Raw genomic sequence first — 17700 nt, 5'->3', positions numbered from 1 at the left:
CAGCCCAAAGAAAGTTACTTTTCTTCTCTTTAGAACTTCCTACCTTTCATCCGAGCTGTGACAGAAAGGCTGGCTGAAGTAAACACCTCTCCTACACTCATCTCTGTTTGTTCCCGGCTCTTATCTAACCCCGCTGTCAGATTGAGCAGCAGCAGCGAGCTGAGTAAAGAGCCTGCGGGCTCATGCAGAAAAGCTACAGTACAAACAGTCAACTTATCTGACTAACTGTTCCTCACTCCTTCACCTCAATGAAGCAATGCCTGGAAATAGAAGAAATGCCTTGAATCTCCGAAAGGACAGGTGTTTGTTACAGGGAATGAGTGACAAATGTTCGACAAATGAATGAATCCCTAACACATTAATTTGTTTGCATTGACTAAATCACAGAACAATTAACAGAAAGTTGCTTAAAACAGAAGTTTGCATCAGTTTTCTCCTTTTCAAACCAGTAACAAGCAAATGATTTTCCTTCTACAAGTTTCCTGCATTAGTTTGCTGGAGTTTTGGCCCATTCCTCCTGACCGACCCAAGGTACTGGTTTGATAGGTCTCCCCTCTCACACATCTTTTCACTTTTGACCACTAGTTTTCTCTAGGACTTTGTGACAGCTGCTTTGAAAGCACAAGCTAGCTTATTGATGACCAATAGTGTATCAAGGGGCATTGCTCCCAAGCTGCTTCAGCTTCTCACGTTGCATTTTATTTTGAATATTTTAGATATAACAAATCTGTGAATGGAATCTTCCAGAATGAGCCGGAGAGGAGGCCAATCTCAGACTGACAGAAGATAATGAGCTAATGGGTTGATGGGTTGTCCTGAAAATGCTTCACCTAGCTGCTGATGAAAACCCATTTTACACAAAGTTCTCAAACTTCAGTCAGAATTCTTGAGCAATAGTTTTCAGAGAAATGTTTCAGGTCAAACGTGAGGCACGTTTTACTCTCTAGAGGAACCAGGGAACATCTCCTGGAAATCCTCCAACAGAGAGCTCAGGTCAGGAGTCACTGTGATCCGGTGGGTAAAAGGTCAGCAGCTGACTGAGCTCCATGTTTAAGTGAAACCAGTGCTACAATGAGAGAAACTCTGCTTTCTGCAGCTTTTAATCAGTCTTATACATTAACATAGGGGAGCTGTAGAAGTAATTTACTGGTTAATGTGAAGCTTCGCCCTGAGGCTGTGACGTGTGAACATCAATGTGCTTTGCTGCTGTCACAGAACAAATTAATTCCTAATAACAATGCGGCACAGTGCTAACAATCCAGCATATAGCCCATAATTAGAAATGAGCTATTTTTCTCATATGCAGCTCCAAACTACACCAGAGAGCATCCTCAGTCACCAGAGAGCAGGAGATCAAACAGCCAAACAAGCATTCATCATTGTGGTTGCTATGCAACACAAACAACCCATGAGCTGTCTTCTTAGTTTCACTGATCTGAGCTCTAATAACATTAGAATAGTAAAAAATTTACTGTCAGTGGCTCTCCGCTCGCTGCCGAAGAGGAACATGAAAAGCTAATTGTGAATTAGTATGCTGCTGACGCTTCATAATAAAAACGAATTATATAATCATAGCAAAAAGATTAATAAACCAAACCACCAACAGCAGCGAGACACAAACATCTTCACACCCAGTGAACTTCTCCGCATATGGTTCCAAACGCAAATTTCCGCTGGATGTTTTGTTTTTTACATGAAACACAGCAACGCAACGTAGAACATTTATTTAAAGTAAAGTGCAAGAAAAATAAAACTTGGAAAACCATCTTTTCACAGAGGGCGTCTTCGCTCTCAGTCAGCTGAAAGCGAGGACATCCACATACACAGCTGAATGCTAAAAAAAAAAAAAGAATCTGTTCTTTGATCTGGACTTTGACTAGGCCATTCTGACACATGAATCTGCTCTGATCTAAGCCATAGAGTTATTGTCCTGCTCAAAGTTGAACTTCCACCCCGGTGTCAAGTCTTCTGGAGCCTCTAACAGGTTTTCATCCAGGATTGTTCTGAGTTTGGTTCATCCACAGGCTCCAAACTCTCAACATGGAGAAATGATTGCTTGCTGGTGACATGGACTTTGTTGACGTTTTAAACTATTGGGTTGCTAATTTTTTTGGCCGTGACATATGTAATGTACCAGATCAATTATGAAGAAAGCTGCACTATGAAGCTTACAAGAAATTGCATGACACAGCTCTTTCACACAAAAAAGGTGGTAGCTAACACCTGGCTTGCTTGTCAAAAGAAGATCCTGGATTCAAAAACCTGAAAAAAATTATCATTGGTGTTCATAATGTATTTATTTTAAAATTGGTTTGTTTCACACGTCATCTGACATTTAGAGAAATGGTCATTTTACTATTTACAAGGCGCTGTGACTTAGTTGGTCAAATCGCCTGTCTAGTAAACAGGAGATCCTGGGTTCAAATCCTAGCAGTGCCTTTGATTAAGTGTTCTCCTGTAATGGTGGATGTATGCAAAAAACTCCTCGGAAAAGGTTAAGATCAAGGACATAAAGCTGTTAGTTTTGGATTTCTACACATTGGTAAGTTTCGGTTTGACTTTGGCAGTTTCTAACACAAAGTTGGCAGATAGACAAGAACGTGTCTCTGAGAAGGTCATAACACTTCCCTCCTACCTCGAATATTCTGTCTTCCATATACATTTGCATGTGGAGTAGAGGCACAATGTCTTTGCCAGCAATAAAGAGAGTTAGCATAATCCACCCGGCTGCTTCTGTGATTGATGCTCTCCTGCCAGTTTAACTAGACGTCCATGTCTTAGTAGGTCAAAAGAAACACGTTGGTCAAATTGAAAGATTCCATTAAGCCCGAATCTACCAGCAGTAGGAACAATTTGGGGCTTAACTGTCCTTCCCTTCACCATATTGTTTGCATAACGACACAAAAACAAAGTATGAAAAAGTTTGATTCATATCAGCACTGGGCAGCTCACACATCCACATAAACGCTCTCATAAATCCGCATTGTCTCACATAAGAGCAGGTGTCAGTTGTTTAGGTCTGTAATAGAGCAGCTAAAACAGAACTAACAAGCTGGAAGCTGCTCACCTCTACCTACAGTGGCCCAGTTGGACACACTTCTGTCAATAAATTGATTCTCCCTCCACGCATGCATACCAGGACAATGGCAGCTGTCCAATTAAACCGCCTGGTTGAGCTGTAACTATTGCTGTAACTATATCTCAACTTAACTGTGCATGGACACACTGTGACACCATGAAGAACAACTCCAAATGGTGTGTTAGTGTTCGCATAGCAGAGGGCACTCATTTTACACACACACACACACACACAATGCTGTCACATGATTTATATAGTCTATGAATAAGTATTGACCCTCTACAGATTACATCTGTATTTCCTTTCAGAACACCAAATAAACTTCCATAACAGATAAAAATAGCATGAATAAATACAACATAAAGTTTTCAGATGTCAGAATGGAAACTTATTTTTCTGTACTTGCTTGATCATCCTTCATTTTTGTTTTCCTTGACCTGGCTTGCTTTAAGTCACAATCTTTCTTTGAGATGTGAGATATTTGAGGAGTGTATCGCACACACACATTTCAAGTGATCTGCAGCACTTTAATAGAATTAAGATCAGGATTTTGACTTTTTTTAGGCCAGACTAACCCTGCCTGGATGGATTTTCATTACAAATATGTGCAAAACGTGTCGGTAAAAAAACACAATTTCACAGCTGTGGTGTTTCCATTAAATAAGAAGAGTAATTAAAATCACATGTGAAGAAGTTTGTTCACACGGTGTCATTAAAAAACAAGACGTGTTATGATCCTTCAACTACTTCCTGTCGTCTTCTTCTTTGTGGTTTGTGCCAGTGGCAACATCCAGTTTTTGATCATGTGACTCGTGTGATGTGAAATAAAGTGTTTCCATTGCAATTCAGAGAAACAAACCGATTTTTATGTGGCCAAGCAAAACAAAAATCACTTCATCCCAGTGGCAAACGTTTTATTGAAAAATGTGTTTTTCCGTAATTGGCATGTTTCCATTAAGCAAATTTATTTTCAAAATGTCAAATTACATAATTATGTGGTAAATGGAAAAGTTTCTATAGTTAATCATCACCAAGGCTTCAGTCATTAGCCCACACCCAATCTATTTCAGCCTATTCACACAACTAACTACCAACATGCACAGTCTCTACAGAAAGAACCCAACCGGGGATTCAAACCCAGGACCGTTTTGCTGCAAGGCAACATTGCTACCAACTGCTCGACCATGCGAACTGTCTTTTAATGAATTGGATTAATTGCTTAGAGATATTAAGAAGACGCTGCAGGATGCCCTGCTGCCGCTTGTTCCTCCTCAGTTTGCTTCCCTTTGTTGTACGAAGCGTTTCCCTGCTTCTGTCCTCGTTGCTGTGGGGTTTCCTGCAACATTTTCCTCTTCTGTGGCTGGGCTTCATTCTGCTGCTCAGCCGAGGCCGTTTAAAAGTTTTCTATGGGAACGGGACCTATTTTAAGTTGTGCGCACGGTGAATTATTGAGTATTAATTTTAATTGTTTCTGGGTCAATTGATTTCTTGAAAGTAAAATTATTGGCCTCCCTTATTGAGTTCTTCTGTGGTGTTTTTGTTACACTTGTTACCTGAGTAAATAGTAAATCCTTTTTTAAAACAAATGATTCATTTATCTATGTAAAAATGCAATTGCCATTCTGAGACAGAATACCTGATCAACATGGTAATAAAAACTCATTTAAATAGAACCTGTCTGACGACATGAAGTTGAGGAAACAAAACTGCTGACTTCTAACACTGAGGTTTGGTCAGATTATGAAATGTGATGATTTGAAATTAAAAAGATAAAATAAACCTTTAAGTGACTGAATACTCTAACAAAGCACTATGTAATTTTTTTTACCTTATAGTTAAAATACTTATTACCTATCATGTAAAGTTAACTTCAGGCAGCCTTCTATATTTTTTGCTTTTGTGTAATTTTTCATAATCCAGTCCATGTGCCATGTTTTTGCCTTCCTAATAAGATGTCAAATATTAAGTAAACCTAACCATGTAGTCTTTAGGTAGATAGTTAGCACATGTTTGTTATGCTGCATTGATGTTGAAATAATGATTTCATTATCCAAAACCAACCAACAAGCAGAATAATAATTAGATTTTTTGTGTGTGTATAAAATATAAGCATCTGTTTAAACTGTTGCCCTGTAGGTTATGGTTTCTCTAGTGAGTGTTACTATAAATAAGTTGCTATTTTCTTCACAGCTGGCTTTGATCAACATGGAAACAATTGTTTTAATGTTGATCAGCTTTAAAAATAAAATACCGGAATACAAGACTATTCCACACTTACTACAGAATCTTGGGAATATACTGTAAATTGTCCCAAACGCAAAGATACCAATCCATTGACAATCTGAAACACTTTCTGATGTCCACAGTAATGTGACTGATCTAAACTTGGACAGAAGATTCTTGATTTACAAGATTTAAATGACAAAATATAAACATCCTGAAACATATGGAGGTGGACAGAAGAAACATCTTAGACACTAAAATAAAATAAACAGAACATCAGCGAGAAAAATGTTTTAAAATCACACACTGGTACTCTTGTAGCTTTGTTCCAGTTTGTCTGCAGGTGTCAGAGAGACTTCTACCAGAACCCCTGCCCATAGGAATACTTCGATATCCGCTTACACACCGCTGCTCAGGCAGGATTCAGAACTATGAAACACTGATTAAAAATGTAGTCATCTAAGGCTGGAAAGTCTTTCTAATAACTAATGTTGATGTTCTGTAGGATGAACAATAAAGAACAAAATAATTAGGGAAGCAATCAAACCTAGAACCTAAGAAACACAGAGCTACTAGTGGTTACATGTGGAAACAGAAGTAAAATCACATTAAAGTCACAAAAAAGAGAAATGTTTTAATAGTAGTGGCTGCAAGATGGCTGCATTTGATTGTAAACACTTTAATGCAACACGTTGCATCACTTAAAGTCAATTTTAAGGCTTTTAAACTGGGACTTGATGGGAACAAGAACAATGTTTAGCACCTTCAGAGTAAAAAAAAAAAAAGAAGCTCCACCTGTAGTTCAATAAAAAATTTACAAAAAAACATAACGTGCTGTCTGTCATGAAGTGTGGTGAGGAGAACGCTGAGGACCCAGGTTGGGATGAAGAAGTGAAGCTTTAATGGTGAAAATACAAGTCCAGAAAGTCCAAAACCAGGCAGCACAGCTGAGCGGGAGGCTAAGGCTCAACACTGGTAGCGACTGGAACACGAACAGACAGCAAGACAAAAACAGACTGGTACGAACGATAGACAGTTTAGACAGACAAGACACTTTAGGACAAGGACCCGACGAGGAACAAGGTGGGATTAAATACACAGAGGGTAATCACGGAACGAGACACACCTGGGAACAATCAAGGGGTAGACAGGACAACCCGGAGACTCGAAAGACACAGAAATCCAAAATGAACACTCAGAAAAACTCAAATCCTTACACTGTCTCAGAAAACAACCCTAATTCCTGAAGTAGTCTCCTGCAGTGGAAACAAACTTCGTCCTTTTTGTGTTGACTTTGATTAGGACATATTCTTTAAGTCTCATTTAAAACATGTTTTTAATATATCAGAAACTACAAAATGTCCTGTTGCAAAGTGATGCAGAGAAGTGAGTCCATCCATGCTTTTTCTAACCTGGACAGGATGTTAAACAGAATATCTGTCTTTTGTATTTCTTGATTTTTTTTTTTTTGGGGTTGCTTTGATATAACAAATGATTAGTCACCTGTTATGTAAGCGGAGTGACCACATACTAGTAAACCATAGATGAGATAAGAGGTCGATTTTTAGTTGCATTAATAATCTCTCAGATCAGAGATCTTATGTAATTTTGCCAGGAATGGTGCCGTTATGAAAGATCAATCCAAGTCTGGATCAGATAGTTCGTGTTTTTCTGTGTTCAGGGCAGAACTCAGGCAGAATCGACGCTCTATGCGCCAAGGGTAGGGAGCATTTTTATCATTTCCCAAAGGCAGTGCAGACAGAGAAGTTGACAGTGCTTGACTGTTTTGCATAATGAAAGAAAAACAAAAACTTGTACTCCCCAATCGCAGGAACAAAGGATGGGGTCGAACCCCTGCCGTTACATAAACATGTTGGAATTATTCTGCAAAGAGAGGAAAAACAAACACGGATCCAGTGCATGATGTTTATCTGTTTCATACCATAATCAACCATAAACCAATTTTATTGACGAGGGTATGAAAATATCATATACAGTAGAGACAGAAAGAGCTCTAATAATAGCTATACACATAAGAATATACTCATAAACATACCATTGAAGCTACTTTAATGCTACTAGCGCCACCTTGTGTACAGTCTTTGTACTTCCATGCCTTAAGAGACTGATTGTGCTGTTATAGATCATCCGAGTTCAGCTCTTCAAAGCAGGTGGAGCAGGTGGAGCATTCCCTCTAATTATTCCTGAACCATCCCTAATAAAAGCTCAACTTACTGATGTGTGGATGTGGAAAGAGAAGCTTTCCACCAGATGTGGATCCTGGGATGAAGCGGACTCTCCAGCCTCTTGACCCTGCAGACATTCTTTTATCTAGTTTCTAGAATCCCCGTTCTCTTTACAAATAATCTCCAAATCCTGAAGGTTTTGATTTTGTTGCTTGGCAACCTAAAGTTTCAGCTCCTTTTACAGATTTTCCACAGGGAGACAGGTGCAGGTTCTCCTTATTGAACCCACCTTTGTACTCTTGGGTAAATCTACTGGGTCAAGTTCCATTCAAGGCAATTCAGCTCAGTTCAATATAGATGTAATTGTCTTCTAATTGTTTTTGCAGATGTTGAAGGCTGTGAAGAATCTCCTGTAGCAGTCTGTATTAAGACAAATCTGAAAAACCCTCTGACAGAAAATCATGAAGTTAATCCACAAAGCTCCAGACTGTAGACTTCAGACTGTTATCTGTTATTTCTTCGTTTTTTGTTTTTTTTTTGGAATTATGGAGCCATCAGCGGTCTCTTTCATACCGACCACCTCGTGAACTGTCTTGCCGTCTCTTCCAGTCTTTTACAGGTCAACAATCTAGTTCCAGATGGAGACCTTTAAATGGAAGAGGGTAGTTCTGGTAAACTACAACCTAAATGTGCTCTGTAGGATTGGAAGTTTGTGACTGTGGAAATCATTGGGGTACACTGAACTTGTTGAAGCAGGCAAACTTTCTCCAATCGTTGATTGTCTAATGCTTGAATAAGCATTAACCTAAATTTCTTGTTCTTAGCTGACAGGTCTGGCACCTGGTGTTGTTTCCTCCTGCTGTAGCAGACCTGTTCATGGACGATACTTTACATATCTCAGTTGCAACAAGTGGCTCTTTGAGCCACTGCTAACGTTTTTCCAAGTCAAACTACTAACTTCAACAAGGCATTTTTGTCCAAACAACTACTACTTACTGAGTTTTCCCCCTCTATTCCCTATACACATGAATAATGGTGGCACATGAAAATTCCAGTATATCAGCAGTTTCTGAAATAACCAGGATAACAACTAATAACTCTTCAAAAGTTGCTTAAATCTTCTTTCTTCCCCATTCTAGTGCTTGGTGTGACCATGCTAATTTAACAATAGTCAAGCAATAATTGACTGACATGATGAAATAAACTTCATTACATTGTAAATAAACTGTATGCCATTTCATCTGAATCTGTTTGAACTGAAGATATCAGAACTGGACGCTCAACAACTTTTATTTGCTGCACTTTCAGCAAATAAGGTGGACTGGGAAAAATGGAGGGTTTATTTTTTTCCATCACGGTTCTCAGATCCTCCTGCCTTACTTTTGTCTTCTTCCATATTTGCCTCAATGAACATCTAAAAAAAAAAATCTTTGAATATTACAAATGCCATTCTGGTAGGCTTCCACGTTGTTGGCTAAAACGGGCTTTTGGAGCTGGGGCAGGACAGAGCACACAGGCATTGTCTGGCCCATTGATAAAAAGGGAGAATGCTGACTGTGCTGAACTGCAGTCAGTCTAACTACATCCACACCCAGTGTGTAGCTGCTAAAAACCCTGAACCCAAACAGACTGCCCAAGCTGCCCCTGGGCCAGGCAGCCTTTTGCAGCCTTTTGCTGCCTGGCCCAGTTGCTCTTGGCCTGTGGCTGCATGGTGCCACTAAGCCCCCCGTGTTGGCTAGCCAAAGCCCAGAGGGATTACACTAATAGAATACAACGGGAAACCAGTGATGGTGAAACAAGAGGCTTGTGAAAATCCCCAAACATCTTCTAACACACTACAGCTGAGAGCATGAACATTCATAGCACTGGTGGCCTTGATTCTGTTATTTGTTCTGTTTGCACTGTTGCACTAAAATAACATCTTAAAATGTCCAAGACAGTTGTGAAGTAATAATACTGAATACCTGTTCGGGTACAGGAAAGGGAGCCAAAGCAACTCTCCCATTTCAGTAAAAACCACCTGCAGGACTCCATTTTGTGTCAGACATGTTGCCTGTAACAAATTTGGGCCTAATTTTTATTTTTGCAGACCTACAAAAACCTCTCTTGGATCATTCAGTGTAGGCTACAGGCACTGAAGATCAAAAGTTATCAAAAGGTTTTTTTGCCATGTGGACATGGCCATGCCACAAAATCTGACGTCTCACTATCAAACAGGATTGTGTCATAACTTCCACATACAAGGGTGGATCTGTACCAAACATGCATCTGTCATCACAGAACTCCCTGTGCATTTTTATTACCACCTCTTAAAGCTAAAATACATTCTGCTTCCCGTTCACTATGACTGTCTCTGTTAGTGGTTGTTGCTCCATTGATCCTGGGAATCATTGTACCTAAAGCTGGTCAACGTCCAGCCAGGCTGCAAAACAATCCAGCAGCATTATGTCACTGACTGGCTGAACAGATGTGTGTATCTGTTTCATGCAGGTAAAGTTGCTCTGTGTGTCTGTAGGCCAGATTCCTGGCCTTTTTGTTCCTCACATAGAATTCTTCCATCTACCCATGGTTTGTTTTGGCAGCCATGTGAGTCTGGTGTGTTTAGAGGGCATTGGGTCGCTCCAGGGTATGGTAGTAATGGTGCGTCCCCCACACACACACACACACACACACACACACACAAGCCCCTTCTGTCACCTCTGATTCTGCTGACAGGGTCCAACCCACCATGAGATAATGCCATTCCAGAGGGATTGTTGTTAAAGCCCGTCTTTCTGGTCCTCAGGTATATAAAGAGGTGTCAGCTGTGGAGCAGGGGACGAAGTACCGTGGAAACATTCTTCACTCACAGATTTTTATTGTCTGCCTTATTCTGCTATTCCTGCTCCGTCTGCAATTTCTGTCCTACTGGACTCTGAGTTCTGCAGGTGGACCTGCCAACCTGAGCCAAACCAAGCAAACATAGACCAAACCGCCTCCAACCACAATGGATATTGCCATCCAGCACCCCTGGTTCAGACGTGCCCTGGGCTCCATCTACCCCACCCGACTCTTTGACCAGTTTTTCGGAGAGGGAATGTTTGACTATGACCTTTTCCCCTTCGCCGCCTCCACGATCAGCCCCTATTACAGACACTCACTTTTCCGCAACCTTCTGGATTCCTCCAATTCTGGGATCTCTGAGGTAAACTCAGTTAAGACCGTGACAGTTGAGAACAGATTAACATTCCTTAAGCTCTTCATATTCCTCTTAATGTTAGCTGGAGTGAAATGGATCTTCTGCTGTGTTGCTGTTAAAATGCATAAGGTCTTTCCACAGTGCTGACTGAACCTCTATCCGTGTGTGTTTCTTCAGGTGAGGTCTGACAAGGACAAGTTTACAGTCTACCTGGACGTCAAGCACTTCTCCCCCGATGAGCTGAGCGTGAAGGTCACTGATGACTACCTGGAGATCCAGGGCAAGCATGGAGAAAGACAGGTGATGCTCTTGATTTTTCTCCAATCAGGACTAACTTTTGGTGATAATGACAGTTAGACAGCATTCAAGTCTGATGTCACTAGAGGTATACCAGGAAATAAAAATTAAAGAAGGAAGAACATGAGGACATTAGGGGGGGGAAAGGAGAACACAAGGAAAGGACAGATAAGGAAAGAGGGAGCGGAGGTAAGAATGGCACAAGGGGGTAGAAGGATACAAGTAGGGATAGAAGAAAAGATGCAAGAAAAAGAGGAATGAAGAGGGAACATAAAAAAGAAAGGAAAGAAAGAAAGTTCTCTATGGGGTCAGTCATTGAGGAAGAAAGAACACAAGATAGGAAGAAAAGAACAATGTAATGAAGAACAGATAAATATACAAGGAGGAAAGGAAAGAAAGAAGCAACACTGAAACCCAGCAACAGAAAATTAAGTCTGAAATTTCAATAATGTTTCCAAACTTAGGTGGACCTGGAAAATACTTCAATCTAGTCCCATTGTTTTCCAGACTGCCTCCTGGATCTGTTCTGTGGGCTGGTTCTCTAAATGTTCGGAGTACCACTAAATGTGAAAACTCATTAGTTTTCTCGCATCTTAGGACGTAATCTCGTGTTCTAAAGCAATGGCAACATGTGATATACTGTGTCTTATGTTCTAAGATATTTTCTAGTAAAAGCTAAAGCTATAAAAAAATATATATATCCCCAGCTCTTGGGAGTACAGCCAATCAGCGCAAAGGAAAATAAATGACGCTCCTCAATTGGCTAACAGCAGCCGGTAGTATGTCAAGTAGCATTGCCCCTCGGTATTTTAGTTTCCCAAACTACATTTTCTTTCAAATATTTTAGATATGCTTCAGGAAAAAAAAATCTGCCAATGGACAATTTTTCCACAAATAATTTGCTATTAAGTTCCACAGAAAAAAAATCAATAAATAGGTGACTCAGACTGGGTCCACTGTACTGAATAGTCCAAATCAATTCAGTTTACTTCTTTGGTACCAACACCCAAAAAAATCATCTCAAGACCCTTTACAGAAAAACAAATAGACCAACCACATGTCAGTCAGAACAACCGTCTTCACTTTGTGTTCAATAACAGAATCCAAAGTGATTTAAACTAAAAAAGACCTCCAGCCGAATCAGATGAAGTCTCAAGAAGCTAATTAGATTCTATACAGTCTAATACTGTTCAGTATGGTGTAAAAACACCATTTCATCTAACTGGAAAACATGTTTGAGCTCCACTTTGACTTAAAACGTTCAACCATAACCAGATTTCATAAACATTTTGGGCATAAGACACCTTGTGGAGAAGCCTATATATAACTTATGTTCAAATCTTTAAGAAATCACTAACTCTGTAAGAAATTGATTGGATCTCAAACTTTTGAAATTGAGCAATGGCAAAGTTTGGTCCTAATATTTCTTCTCAAAACATAAATTTGTAATCCTCAACCCATACCTTATGGCACCAACCGCTTTGTTTTTCAGGACGACCATGGTTACATCTCTCGCGAGTTTCATCGCCGGTACCGCTTGCCCACTTCTGTTGACCAATCAGCCATCACCTGCGCCCTGTCAACTGATGGTCTGCTGACGCTGACTGGTCCAAAGCTATCTGGAGGAAGCGAATCTGGTCGTGGTGAGCGTAGCATCCCCGTCACCCGTGACGACAAACCCAATGCTGCTCCATCCTCATAGAGGAAAATCGGTTCAGTTCCCCAAGAACCTGCTAGTCTGGGATGGACAACCAGAGATTTCTTCTTCTTCTACCCTTCCCTAAGAGGATACTCTTGTTCTTCTTCCTTCATTTTCTCTAGTTCCTCTATAGCTTCCTCATCCAGAACTACAGTATCATTGTTTTTAAGTATAACATAAATCAGCCCTTAGGGGTTGTTAAGTAAGGTGCTCGATACCCTTCCTTCTTTTGTCCTACCCTGTAATGTAGTGTAGACCTTGTTCAGTGAATATCTGCTAATAACATATAATAAAGCTGTAATATTAACAAATTGCAACCAGTCTATTGATTTATTCCCAAAGATTCGGCTGAACTTGGGATGCATGAATAACAGAAAGACTAAGTGGCCTGTAATCAAATGTTTTTTCATGGTAAAGCAGGTAAGTACAATTCCAACATCCTTCTAACATCTGGTCCTTTCCTGGTTTGGTAAGTTCACCATCAGATTTATGACAAGACATCATGTAGGACACTCCTCATTCACCAGCTTCTAGAACCACCTTCTTTATTAGGAAACGCTTTCTATTAGACTTGACAAGTCCTTTCAATCATTGCAGAGGAATTTTGGTCCAGTCTTTACAAGGTTGCAACAGTTTCTGTCATTGCAGTATCGGTGTAGTCCACAATCACCACCTCAAAAGACTGCTTGGATACGATGTTTAGTGAAACATATCTCAGACCTACAGTAGTTGAGTTTCACTTTAACATGATGGTTCTTCATGTTGTGGACGCTCCTACCACCATCTGGTGTAAATATTGATTGTTTTCTAATCTTTTACATTATTAGTTAGTCAGATGGACGGCTGTAAAGCTGGCAAACCCTGATCCATACCAGGTTGTGACTACCTGCCCAACTATAACTACTTCAACATCAGTGGGCTGGAGCCGACATATGGAGTTGGCGAAAATGCATTTAAGTCCTGGCCTTAAGTGTTCTGCTAAAGATGACAAAAGATACTTTAACGATATGGTGTTTGTCAGTTTGTAGTTCATAAATGACAGCAGGTGTCAGAAAAAGGTGGCAATCCTAGATTTACCACTAACAAATTTGAAACTCGCTCTGCATGCAAGAAGTTATTTTTTTAAACATCTGTGTACAGTTCCTTTTAATGTCATCGGTGACCAGTTTTAACATCTCAAATATTCAAAAATCCAAAGAACAACCATTCAAAATAAATCCAGGATGAAAACTTTCTCGTCATTTCTGATGCCTAAACACCAGTTAAAATTAACATTATAACTTATATTTTTCTATGTTGTATTGGTGCAAGGATATGTAGGTGTACAATGGATGGATGAGTACTGGGATGTGTACCTCCTCCTTGCAGGTGGCTGAACAGCAGAACACCAACAGAAACACAATTCTCTCAGGAGTGTAACCATCATCTTTATGGTTAATAAACCAATTAAACATACCATGAATATTAATGAAGAACAGTTTAACAGTGTAGCAAGAGAAGTATAAAATCAATCAATTCAGACCCCGTCAGGTCAGCTCAAATCTAACTGAAAGACAGCAATGGGTGACGCCAAGCAAACTGAAGATGCAGAATCCAGCGTTCACACTTCTGGGTTTATCTAACCAGACCTGGAAAACACACACGGCTTTGTAAAGACACAGAGAAGAGCCAAATGTTTAACAGATTTCCATCTTTAAGGCAGGGTTGTGTACCTTGGAGGGCCTGCAGGTCCTCCAGGGTTTGCTGAGCTGTGGCCTTCAGGCTGGGCTGCAGGCTGGAGGTGAGCCGGCCAACCCGAGCCTGGAGCTCCGGATCCAGCAACGAGGAGCCGAGAAGCAGCACAACATCCTCCTCCAGCAGCACGGACTGGAGGAGGCGCAGGCAGTGGAGACACACCTCCCAGTGCTCATCTGACAAGGGGCCAATCAGAGGGCAGGATTCTAAACTACAGCAGTCCATTACTACAGAATGTCAGAATGATCAACCCTACCGTCCAACAGCGTCCAGATGAGTGGAATGAGATCTTTATTCTCAATGATGAACTTCAGTCCTTTAATGCTGATGCTCACATTATACAAAGCCATCAGCATCAACCTGCAGCAGAACACCAGCCGAGTTCAGGAGTGTCCTAGTTAATGTGGTTCTGATAACAGCTAAAGTTGGGTACCTACACTTTCAGTTTGGGGAAGACGGCAGGCCTCATCAGCTGCAGCAGCTTCATTAGCGTGTCCAGTAGGACATGTCCTGAGCTGGACAGGAAGTCCCGCCCAGGTGTTACTGCTGCTATATCTAATAGGAGGAAAAACAGTGGTTGTTTAACATTCAGTCAAACTAAAAAAAAATATATATATATTCCAACATATTGGACTCACTTGTGATTGTCCCAACCAGAGCCAACACAAACTGGTGCTCTTGAGAGTTGTGGTCCCCGGGTTGAGTTTTTATCTCGTCGTCCATGGACTTGACGAAACTCTCCAGAGTCTGAGCAGCAACAGTCAGGAAGGAGGGGAGCTTTCCCTTCGCCATGGAAATGCAGAAAATATAGAAACGGAAACATTAGACGGCAAAATCTGACATCTGAAGTAAAGTATTACATTTTAGCTGAATCTGAATGTGCAGTGTGTTATGAGATGAAGACATCAATCAGCGGTGGTTGTCATGGGGATGACAGCACACAGACGGACTCACATCAGCCAGCCAGAGAGCCACCGTCTCCTCCCTGGACGAGCCGCTCCACAGGAGGCTGCAGGCTGCGGATCCCAGGGTGGAGCAGAAGTCGGCCTGCTGCTGCAGCTCTGCTCCGCTCTGCCACAGCTGCTCACGCAACAATAACTTCTCCTGCACACACACAAAAATACATGCAGGAACTAAAAGCATGGATGCTTGTCTTTAAAATTTTCCACATTTTGATTTTGCTTTATGTTTTTTTGGGTTGTTATGTGACGGAGCAACACAAAGGCGGAACAATAAAGTACTGCTGAAATGAAGCCAAATGCAGTTTGCCACCAGTCCAGTTGGGGGCGCAGGAGCCATATGGAAGTAGGTGAAGGAGGTTTTATTTAGCAATGAAGTTGATGTGGAGATGAATGGAGCTAAATCCTGGACAAGCCTACATGACATACATTTGATTATTTTCCTTCTCTCTGTGACTATCCTTCACATAAATTCCTCCCAAACCCCACCACCACCACCACCCCAGGCCTGACACTTCCCTGCTCTCACCTCTCTTTCTTTCTGACATTCAGAGTGCGCTGCCTCCAGCCGGGACTGAAGATGTGAGCAGTCCTGTCTCAGCTGATTCTGTTCCTGCTCCAGGTGTTCCTTCTCTAAACACAAAGCCACATTTACTGACTTCCTCTAATGCAGGGGTCTCAAACTCCAGTCCTCGAGGGCCGCAGTCCTGCAACTTTTACATGTGCCTCTGCTGCACCACACCTGAATAGAATAATTAGGTCATTAGCAAGACTGGGAGAACTGATCTACACCAGGAGGAGGCAATTAATCCATTTCATTCCAGGATTGAAACTTTCATTCCAGTTTCAATCCATTTCATTTCATTTCATTTTGTACCTGTGGGACATCTAAAAACTGCAGGACTGCGGCCCTTGAGGACTGGAGTTTGAGACCCCTGCTCTAATGTGACACAGTCCCAAGAAAACAAGCTCTTTCTTTCCATATGCAGTGGCTCTGATGTGACAAGCTTATGCAAATTTGGATAAGCAGCATCAAACAACAGAGCATCTCTTCAAAAATGACAGTGTTTTCCCTGATTTATGCTACTTCTATGGCTTCTTCCTCTCTCAGTCGCATTTCAACTCATGTTGGTACATAGATGAGTTTGATTGGATACTGACTTCTCACACACTTCTTACCAAAAACCATTCATATCTGGGAAGAGGACCAGATATGAACAGAAGGCCTGATTGGTTTTGGTCTTAAGGTGTTGCCATATGTTAACTCAAGTTTTGTGAAATAACAAGGTAGGGTAACACCACCTGCGCTTTCCCTTAACTTCTCTTTTTCCCAAAAGTTTTTCTTGAAGCATCATAAAGTGTGTTGGAACTTTGGTTATGGTAGCATACTTGTCTCTGCTCTCCGGGCTTTGTGAAGCATTTCAGTCAGATCACCATTCACAACTCGGGGCAGGAACTCCCTCAGCTGCATGACTTCTGTCGTTAATTTCTCTAAATCCCTCTTCCGCACTCTCACAAACGCATCCTGAAGAAAAAAACGGAGAGAAATGCTCAGTACAAGCAACACTAAAGCAGAAAAAATACAACCTGATTGGTCTAACTCGAGTTTTAATAGTTTACCTTAGCCTTGTGATTGTGATCCACGGATTTCCCGCCATATAAAGACATCTTCAGCTCTGGTGATTACAGAAGACAGAGTTCTCCTATATTGTTAATATTTTTTTCCAATACAATAATCAAGTCTAAATAGCCAATCTGCCCATTCACCGGGCTAACTAGATGTAGCAGTAACATTCAAGTTAGCTAGCTAACAGTTTTGTTAATCAGATAGTAAGAAATATTGAAGTGAGAAAACAGAGAAAGTACTTGAGTTAATAAGCCCGACCTCACTCATTATTTCAAAGATAATCATATAATAATAATAATAATATTTGCCTACATATGAAAGAAAGTGCGGCTGATACCTCAGTGACGTTCCTAATCGATTATTTGCCAGAGTTGTCCGAGCCAGACCAAATGCAGCCAGAAAACTCCAGTCCGGGTCTTTGGATTCTCCGCACGTTCACAGAGGCTTATGATACATTCAGTGTGTCTCGGATATGGAAGCTTTTGGAATTGAAATAATTTCCGTCCTTTTCCTCTTCGACGTACAAAGTAGATTTAAGTTGTAGTGTTTCTTTTCTGTTCATTACAAATATGCCTTCGAAAGTTGTGTAGGTTGCTCAACGTAAGTTGCAGCAATGCTCAAAAGTATTTTACTTCATAAAATATTACAAATTTTTAAAAAAATTGTTAAATATGCAAGACTTTTTCTTGAAAAATTTTAAACATGTGGCTAGGAAACT

The 17700-nt window shown here is 40.8% G+C and overlaps 2 protein-coding genes and 1 non-coding gene across 5 annotated transcripts; 2 read left to right on the top strand and 1 right to left on the bottom strand.

The window, feature by feature from the left end:
- The first annotated feature begins 2365 nt into the window (after positions 1-2365).
- Positions 2366-2439, top strand: trnat-agu (transfer RNA threonine (anticodon AGU)). The gene has a single exon. It is a non-coding gene; the product is annotated as a tRNA-Thr (tRNA).
- A 7842-nt stretch (positions 2440-10281) lies between these two features.
- Positions 10282-12979, top strand: cryaa (crystallin, alpha A). Its single transcript, XM_028010062.1, has 3 exons — positions 10282-10672; positions 10844-10966; positions 12456-12979. Exons 1-3 carry the CDS (start codon positions 10475-10477, stop codon positions 12663-12665), a joined length of 531 nt encoding a protein of 176 aa, XP_027865863.1. The 5' UTR covers positions 10282-10474; the 3' UTR covers positions 12666-12979.
- A 211-nt stretch (positions 12980-13190) lies between these two features.
- Positions 13191-17602, bottom strand: hsf2bp (heat shock transcription factor 2 binding protein). Of its 3 annotated transcripts, XM_028011406.1 has the most exons (10): positions 17320-17592; positions 16976-17031; positions 16745-16880; positions 15885-15988; positions 15351-15500; positions 15035-15179; positions 14834-14951; positions 14653-14756; positions 14375-14572; positions 14065-14290 (listed from the first exon to the last, which is right to left on the bottom strand). In XM_028011406.1, the coding sequence occupies exons 2-10, from the start codon at positions 17021-17023 to the stop codon at positions 14277-14279; spliced, it is 1017 nt and encodes a 338-aa protein (XP_027867207.1). In that variant the 5' UTR covers positions 17024-17031; positions 17320-17592; the 3' UTR covers positions 14065-14276. The 3 variants fall into 3 exon arrangements, with proteins under 3 accessions (XP_027867206.1, XP_027867205.1, XP_027867207.1); XM_028011405.1 differs by having other exon boundaries at positions 13191-14572; positions 16976-17058; positions 17320-17602; XM_028011404.1 differs by having other exon boundaries at positions 13191-14572; positions 17320-17601.
- Positions 17603-17700: the final 98 nt, after the last annotated feature.

This window comes from Xiphophorus couchianus, chromosome 24, assembly GCF_001444195.1.
Source record: "Xiphophorus couchianus chromosome 24, X_couchianus-1.0, whole genome shotgun sequence".
Classification (NCBI taxonomy): Eukaryota; Metazoa; Chordata; class Actinopteri; order Cyprinodontiformes; family Poeciliidae; genus Xiphophorus; species Xiphophorus couchianus.
This window is presented reverse-complemented; position numbering and strand designations above follow the sequence as displayed.

What these genes read in the sequence shown, in the direction of transcription:
- cryaa (XM_028010062.1), top strand. Translation starts at nt 10,475, where the DNA reads ATGGATATTGCCATCCAGCACCCCTGGTTCAGACGTGCCCTGGGCTCC. An exon ending in CCAATTCTGGGATCTCTGAG is followed by an intron (nt 10,673 to 10,843) that starts GTAAACTCAGTT and finishes GTGTTTCTTCAG; the next exon opens with GTGAGGTCTGACAAGGACAA. An exon ending in GCAAGCATGGAGAAAGACAG is followed by an intron (nt 10,967 to 12,455) that starts GTGATGCTCTTG and finishes TTTGTTTTTCAG; the next exon opens with GACGACCATGGTTACATCTC.
- hsf2bp (XM_028011405.1), bottom strand. Translation starts at nt 17,023, where the DNA reads ATGTCTTTATATGGCGGGAAATCCGTGGATCACAATCACAAGGCTAAG. An exon ending in AGCCCGGAGAGCAGAGACAA is followed by an intron (nt 15,989 to 16,744) that starts GTATGCTACCAT and finishes CTTTGTGTTTAG; the next exon opens with AGAAGGAACACCTGGAGCAG. An exon ending in TGGCTCTCTGGCTGGCTGAT is followed by an intron (nt 15,180 to 15,350) that starts GTGAGTCCGTCT and finishes TCCATGGCGAAG; the next exon opens with GGAAAGCTCCCCTCCTTCCT.